At 38.3% G+C, this 7,867-nt stretch overlaps 1 protein-coding gene across 1 annotated transcript in view; it reads left to right on the forward strand.

Moving 5' to 3' along the window:
- ADIPOR2 (adiponectin receptor 2) overlaps positions 1-7,867 on the forward strand; it is a 21,171-nt gene that overhangs the window by 6,232 nt on the left and 7,072 nt on the right. Inside the window, exon 2 of the mRNA XM_010139885.1 lies at positions 6,993-7,112. Within this exon, the coding sequence (XP_010138187.1) occupies positions 6,993-7,112 (120 nt within the window). The remainder of the gene's footprint in view (positions 1-6,992; positions 7,113-7,867) is intronic.

Raw genomic sequence — 7,867 nt, forward strand, 5'->3', positions numbered from 1 at the left:
AGGACACTTTCTGTCTCCATTTTTTTAACAAAGCATTTTTTGCCATAAGCCCAGCATGCTTGTTTTCTTTTTCTGCTGTGAAGATTAATGATGATAGAGGAGCAAAAAATGGCATATGAGAGTCTTCTGTAGTAGAAGCAATTTCTACAGGCTTTTCCCCAAAGTGTACTGATGAGCACGTGTGGCATTGAGGTCTTTGGTCCTTGTGGAGTACTGAGCGTTGACAGAAAATTGGTAGTTGCTACCACTTAAGGATTCAACAAACCCTTTTCATCTGAAGATATTTTAACATGGGAGCTAGTTCTTATGAGGGTGTATTAGCAAGGTTGCTGGAGCCAAAATGTGACTTTGTCCTTGGACTATTTGCTAAATGAGTGTTAAATGTTATTGCTTGTTTTTTAAGAGTGTCAGCAAGCAGTCACCCATGACCAGTTGGATAAAACTTTTTCCAAGTGCTGTATTAAATGGAGTGTAGCTTTTATAAGAAGGTGACCTACAAAGGAAAAATACTAAACTCCAGGAACCTTCAAGCACTTAACATTCTGACCAATAGAATGAAAGGGTCTTCAGCACAGCACTAATGAAAGACTTTTCTTGGTCCTGTGACAGCAAAACAGCTTTGCACACCCTGCTTAGAGGGTGAGTGTATTTAGCCTTTTGGAAACTGTGGTGTGTCTGTGTTTACACGCCTGTCAGATTAAGAGAGAATGTAAACTCTTAATGACAAAGCTGTTTTTTTAGAATAACTTGGCATGTGCAGAAGTTAGGGGAAGTTTTAAGGTGCTGTGCTTTTCCAGTTAATTGCTTACAATCCAAAGAACATAAGCTGATGAAATTCTGAAAAATGTGCAACAGGCTTTTAGGAGAAATGGCATGGCATGGCATGCTTTCCTCTTAAAGACTTGTTGTTAAAAGGTCAGTTGACAGAATGGGCACAGAGGAGCAGCTAAAAAAAGCAATCTGGCTAGCAGAAAAGGATGTTACAGGGCTGCAAGTAGAAAAATAACATTTTTATATTATAACCTTGAACATATCTTGGCCATTATGCTGAATGCTCTCAAGTTACTGAATCTGGCATGCTGCCCCAAGAAACATTAAATGACTTGAGTGTCATGTTAAACACTATTAATCATTCATCTGATGAGATCAAGATAAACAAGTGCAAAAACTCCAAGTCACGTCTAGACTTTGTGACTTCAGTTTAATATGGGGGATAACAGTGGTATTGTAAATGCAGTGACATGTATTTTCTAACTTGCATTTCAAGAAGAGTTGTATATTAGTAGAGTCGTATAACATCCCATGACTCAGTGTTAATCAAGACATTTGCTTTTTCTGAACTGTATTGCCTGTGTTAACAATATGTTTGTACCAAGGCAGAGTTCTGTTTGGACAAACATCAAGAAGAGGGTGGGGGAGCATCTATCAGCAGCTGAAGGAAGCAACAAGAACATTTCAGGATGCATCACACTTTGGAAATTCCTCTGATGGTGCTTAGGCCACTAGTGATATCTTGATGGTGGATTGGCATCATAGACAGTTGAGCTTTGAAACATGAGCTGTAGCTTAATACTACATAGGAATGTGCATTGTCAGTAGACCCTTGAGTACCTGAGTGATGACTCTGTCCGGAAAGAAACCGTAACACAGAAGAGTTCTGCCATTTCTGGGGCAGAGACTTGTATTGCAGTTACTAGTGTTACTGGTTAATGTGCACTTCTTGTTCTGCATCAAATACTGTACATGCAACCAATAAAAACTGTCAAATTTCTGAAAGGGCAGTCCTGAAAGCTGCTGGAAGTTTTGAGAGTACAGCAGCCTATTGAAGCCATCCATTAGTTTAGCTTTTCTTAATCCGTGCCTAGCTAGGTTCTTAGGCTCTTTTTTAACTGATGCATATTACAAAAAGGAGGACTGGAGAGCATTTGACGTCCAGCTGGTATGTGTTGAAAAGAAACTTGGCCTTGCATGTGATCCACAGAGAATAATCTGTGGTGGATCTCAAGTAAATGGGAGCTGATGCTGCCTTTGTTTCTGTTGCACTAGCTTGAACTCCTTAAATCCCTTGGTTATTTGAACCAACTTTATTATCTAGTAGGAACCTCACCTGGCAAAAATGTGAGTAGTGAGTAATATTGCTAATCAACCCTAGTATCAGAAGGATGCTAGAAGCAGTGTAAAAGAAGATGAGGGTGAGGGAGAAGAGGACCACTTCGGACAGAATAAACTTCTTAAGTGGCTTCATTCAGGTCTGATGTATGTTTCATTTTCTATACTCTAATGAATACAGATTGATGACATTTTCTAGCAAAATTGCAGTCTGAAGCCACGAACAAGAGGTTGCTTGTCACCTGTGCAAGTAGTAGTCATGTGCAAAGTCTCAGACATTTTAGAAACCTTTAAACTGGCATCAAGAAACCGCAGTTCTCAATCTACACTTTTACCACTTGAAGTCTAGAAAGCACAACTTTCTCAAAAGTGAGAAAAGGATTTTTGGAATCTTTTTCTACATGGTGACTTGTCTTCTGACAGGCTTTTTCACAGTAAGGGCATTGATGAACAGTGTGTCTGTTAACAGATTTGAGAGCAATAGCATAAAAACCATTAATCTGTATGAGAAGGATAAGCTGTTGTAGTAGACAGGAGAAGTACATTGCATTTACTAGAGCAAGTTTTACTGCAGTTTTCTCTGTAACAGGGTCTTTGGCTATGTCAGCCGACTTTTTTGGACTGTGTTCAGGCAACAAATTCTTGTACTAAATGTAAACTTTAAACTCTTGTGCCATTGCTATAAAGGAGCGAGGTTTTAATGTTAAACTTATTTTAATGATGGGCACTGTGCAATTGGGCTCTTAGGTTGCTTGCTCTTGTTTGCTATGGTGCTCTAAGTCTTGGTTTTGGTATTAAACCTTTTTTTATTCTTACCAAAGCATACTCTGAAATTCTTATTTAGAAGATGATCTGTCCATGAAAGTGTATTTTCTGAAATTCTGTACAAAGTGGTATAATTAAGTCTAATTTCTACTTCTCTCTTTTACCTTTTTGTCTGTCACTGTTATCACAAAAGAATCTGGAAAACTTCCCAAAATAAAGCAAATGTGGATAAACCAGTAAAACTATTTTCTTTCAGCCATTGTCTCTTGTCCTTCAAGTTTAGTTTCTTATCTGGTACCATTATTCAACTCAGGATGCATTTGTACTTCTGTAGTATAATTTCCATATCATTAGGCATCTGCACTATGTTTGCTGGTAGCTTTAACACTTCATGAATTTGCAAAGGGAGTAGGATTAAAATTGGAAGAATTGTTTGGCACTTCCATAGAATAAGGTGTCCAGATTGTCTGAAGTGTAAGTATACAGAAGCCATGATTTCTGGCTTATATGAAAGACTGATTCTATGGATTGCTGCATGTGTACAGCAGAAGATTGACAGCTGAGGATTGCAACAAGTTTGCTTGTTACGAATGGATGAGGGTTATTATTTAAAGATACTCTAAAATGCTCCAAAGACTTCACAGAATTATTTAGTCAGAATTTGAGACTGCTTTGAAAAGAAATGGAATAAATTGGATGATGTAAAAGAACATCTGAATGAAAATCCTTCTGGCCAACAATCTAGAAAGTACAAAGGCAAAAATTATTTTGAAAGTACTTGATTCAGGATATACCATACCTCATTAAAAGTGGGAGTATCAGGGTTTTGTTCTGGGCTCTCATTTCTTGCATGGTTTTGGGCAAGTGCAATTGTTTACCCAATGTGTTCCCCATTTTAAAAGTGATTCCGTGGGTAGAACTTAGAAATGATTGAAAACGGGTGCTAAAGCATATGCTTGCTTATGTTGTTATGTTCTAGAATAATCCTTGAATTTCTGCTATGATCAGCTGAGGAAGAAAGGATATGGGAATCCTAAGATACAAAGGAGCTTGTCACAGTAGAGACTTTATGCCAACACGCCTTCTGAACAGAAAAGTGGTATTTTTTCCCTTCAGTCATTGTCTGAAGAATTGAAGGTCAATAGACCCCTTCAGATTTCCAAATGAAAACTGGCATTGGTGTTGCACTGCAACTATAAATTTCCAGCTTCCAAGAAGCGTGGTTTACTGTTCTTTCTAATGGGATGTTACAGGAAGGAGTCGACAGAGGACGGATGTTCCAGAACAGACCTCGTTTTGCCTTCTTAGCAAGAAAAGGTCTGAGAAGCTGAGCTTTAGTTTTTTTCCCTTGAATACTAATTTTACAGTTTAATGGCAGGAAGGAGATAGTAAAATCAATTCAATTTTCTGGCAGTAATCTGGACTGTATATATGATACTAATTCTTTTTATCACTAAAAGAAGCTCCGTAATGATTTGTTTTGTAGGCACATTGCCCAAATGCAAAGATTTTGGACTAGTTCATAAATAGCTGTACTCTTCGAGCTTTACAGTCTGTTCAGATTTAAATCTTCCCATCATTCTAGAAATGGGAGTAAGTGGAGAGAGAGAAATGAACATTTTTTTGGCTTTGAGTCACTGGGCAGACTGCAATGAATACAGGCTTTGATTCCATAAGGGCCTTCTTTCCTTCAGTCCACGCAGTATTGTGAATTGAGGATTACTAACTTGTTCATCCCATTCCAGCTGGTCATTGTGTGGTGCTGGGGCAGGAAATTCTAAGGTAGCTAGAAGTCATAGCAGTGTTTGTGCATCAAGTACACTAGAACTTAAACACCAGCCTTGCTTTTCTGTGAGGCATGTTCTTGGAAACAGAAGATTTCTTTGGTTTGTAAGATTGTGCAGATTATCATGAGTGTTTTATTCAGACCCCCCCATGGTGGTGAGCTTGGACTAGATGATCTTTAAAGGTATCTTCCAAACCATTGTATGTTTCTGTGACCTTGAGTTAATTATTTATAATATTGAAAATGGAGAACCCTAACCAGAGAGCACCGTTAGTAGGAAAAGCCAGTAAAATTGACTGTGTGTGAAATAATATCAGGAAATATTGTTGAGTCAGAATGAAACCAGTGGTTTTTTTTTTCATTAATATGCTTTCTGGTCCAGCAGGGCATGTGCCTGTTTTAGAAGGGTATTTAGAATTCTAAATACCCTAGAAGGGTATTTAGAACCTATTTACATCTCAGTGTTGCCTGATGCCTTTCTCAGTGTAATTAATGGGATAATCCAGGCTGTGAGAGCGTATTTAATACTGTCTTACGCTGCTGTAGAATCTGGTTAGAGCTAACCAATATTTATATCAAACATCTGCCATAAAATAAGAAATGATTCCTCAGACGTGCTCAAAGGGGGCATTGACTGGAATGATACATGAAGAAGAGTAGACAACAGAAGGGTCATCAATTATGTGCAAAGATTCGTTTAGTCAAAGAAGTTGTCCTACTGTGGACAATGTGAGGTCATACATAAAATGCAAAGGATATGTACTGGCTATTACTTAGCAGAGATGTGCATTCTGGGTAAGCAAAACTTTGTCAAGAACTATGTGGTGGTGGGACCTCTTTGAAAGATGAAGCGCCAGTGTCTACGACAAGTCTTGGGTACAAAAGCAAGTATTAGCATGTCATTTCTTTCTCTCAAAACCCAAAAATACTGAAGAATCTAGATAGCTCACTGTAGGTTGGAAGAAGTCTCCTTTTATTTATTAAAAAAATGAAAGCTTTAAGGAGCTTGTCCTGTTAACTTATTGAGAGAAATAGTTACTAAGGCTTCACTTTAAGGAGAGACCTGTAGTGCAGGACAAACACTCAGCAAGAGCTGATCTCTGTCTCAAAGTTCAGGACATTAATGTTCACATTACTGATAATAGTTCATAGGTAAGGTATGTGAGATTATATACTAGATTCTCAGTTGCTTTGGACGGCACTATTGATAAGTAATCTTGATTTTCAAGTTGTTAATCTTGATATGGGATTAGGAGGGAGTAAGTGTGTTGTGACTTGCATTATGGAGGAGGCCAGTCTCGATACAGAATGTGGGAGTTTCTTGGCTTGGTCATGAGGTGTCATCAGTTTTCTGTGTTAAGCCTGAAGGGTACAAAAGGCTCGTTCTCTCTTCCTAGCTTTCTCAAACTTGTTTACCTTGGAAGCTGAAGCACTAAATGGAGTTTCTGATGGACCAGGAGCATTCTAGAAAGCAAACAGGAATGTAGAACTTTTGTGAACACCACCATCCCCCACCCCATCCCACTTTTTTTCCTAAATGGAAAGCCAGAGTGTGTCATGGTACGTAGATGATGTGATAAGTCAGCACGGGGTAGAAAACTACCAAACCTTGTTTCTGTAAAGTTATTAGTGATGTGTACCAACTGAATATCCAGGATCAGTGTAGTTTTCATAATTCTCTTTTATTTGAATTTTGCTTAAACCTCTGATGTCTGATACTGCTTTTCTTTGATAACGCGCATTTGTCTAACTGGCAAAAGTTTCATACTAGTTTTTGAAATACCTTGTAAGTCAAACAAATGGGTCTATTACTGGATTACGAGCTGAGCAGAAGCATCAGTTAAATGGAATAGATCTTTAGATTTGAACGAAAAATTGAGATGAAACTTTATAACAAGGTAAATGAATTTCCCTCCTTTGCTTGCCTTTTATTATTCTAAAATGCCAGATATGTTATAGAGTTATCAAGGCAGGCATAGTGACATTGAAACATAAAATAGGAAGCACTCCTTCCCTAGAGGTTGGTAGGCTGCAAGCCTCGACTCCATAGCTGGACTTTAATGAAGCATAACTTACAGGAGAACACGGCTTTCTTCCAGACCTGGTGAAAACATGTGCAGAATGGATTAGACATGTGAGTTGTTCCCAGATACCTAAGAATGTAATAATTTTGTTTGCTGGTCTTTTTGAACTCCTTCCTCAGTGCCATACAAGGAACGAAGACCTCTTTATTTGCCAAGACCTCAAATCATAGTTTTGTACTGAAAACAATGTCACCTTTCTCTGTTCATCTTTCTACAAAGCAATATCTTTATTTTTTTTCCCTCCTTAGTGTTCTGAGGAGTATAAACACAATGATGAGTCACCTCAAGAAGATGAAGGGTTTATGGGTATGTCACCTCTTCTACAAGCCCACCATGCTATGGAGAGAATGGAAGAATTCGTTTGTAAGGTAAGGACATGTGGAAACTAGTGAAGTAGTTTCCTTTTGTAGGAAGCTCCAGTGGGCAAGAGACTGTACCTGCAGCAACTGCACTGCTAATGTGAGGGAGAGCAGTTACACACCATCCCTGAATGGGCATCTCTTGTTATAACTAGAACACTACAGCTTCTCGGGATCCATCTGTCATGAGTGAATTATAAAGCAGATAACAATAAGGATTACAAATGAGACCCTAAAGCTGATCATGCAACTGTGTAGTCTCTTAAGAAACACCTGTGAGTGCAAAACAGAATAAAAGCTTTCTGGTTCAAGGCACTTTCATTTATAAGGTCGTTTTTTTCCCAGGTTACTTCATACTTGCAAATGCTTTACTTTTCCAGCACCATTTGCATCCACTGTAGAATAAGCTTTGTCCCTTACTTGAAAAGAAAACAAGACTGTATTAAAACTATATCTAAATAAATCCAGTGTTGATTTTGTAATTGTTGACCTTGGCTCAATTTTTACTACTTTTCAGAGCCATGGGGCTGTATCAGTCTCTGGCCTTCCTTTCTTGGTGAAAGGAGTGCTGCCACTTCATACCCCTGTTCCTGCTGGTCTTATGAACTATTCTTTGATGTTTATACAGAGGGAACCCTAGTTACTTTGTTGTTTTATTGGTCAGGGGTTTTTGAATTTTTTTGTTTTGTTTTTGCTATGCATCTTTTCCCCTTTTTTAGGTGTTTGGTAGGCTGAATTGTGTAAAATGAATTCTCTCCTGCTTT

This window comes from Buceros rhinoceros, unplaced genomic scaffold (assembly GCF_000710305.1).
Source record: "Buceros rhinoceros silvestris isolate BGI_N320 unplaced genomic scaffold, ASM71030v1 scaffold21377, whole genome shotgun sequence".
NCBI lineage: Eukaryota > Metazoa > Chordata > Aves > Bucerotiformes > Bucerotidae > Buceros > Buceros rhinoceros.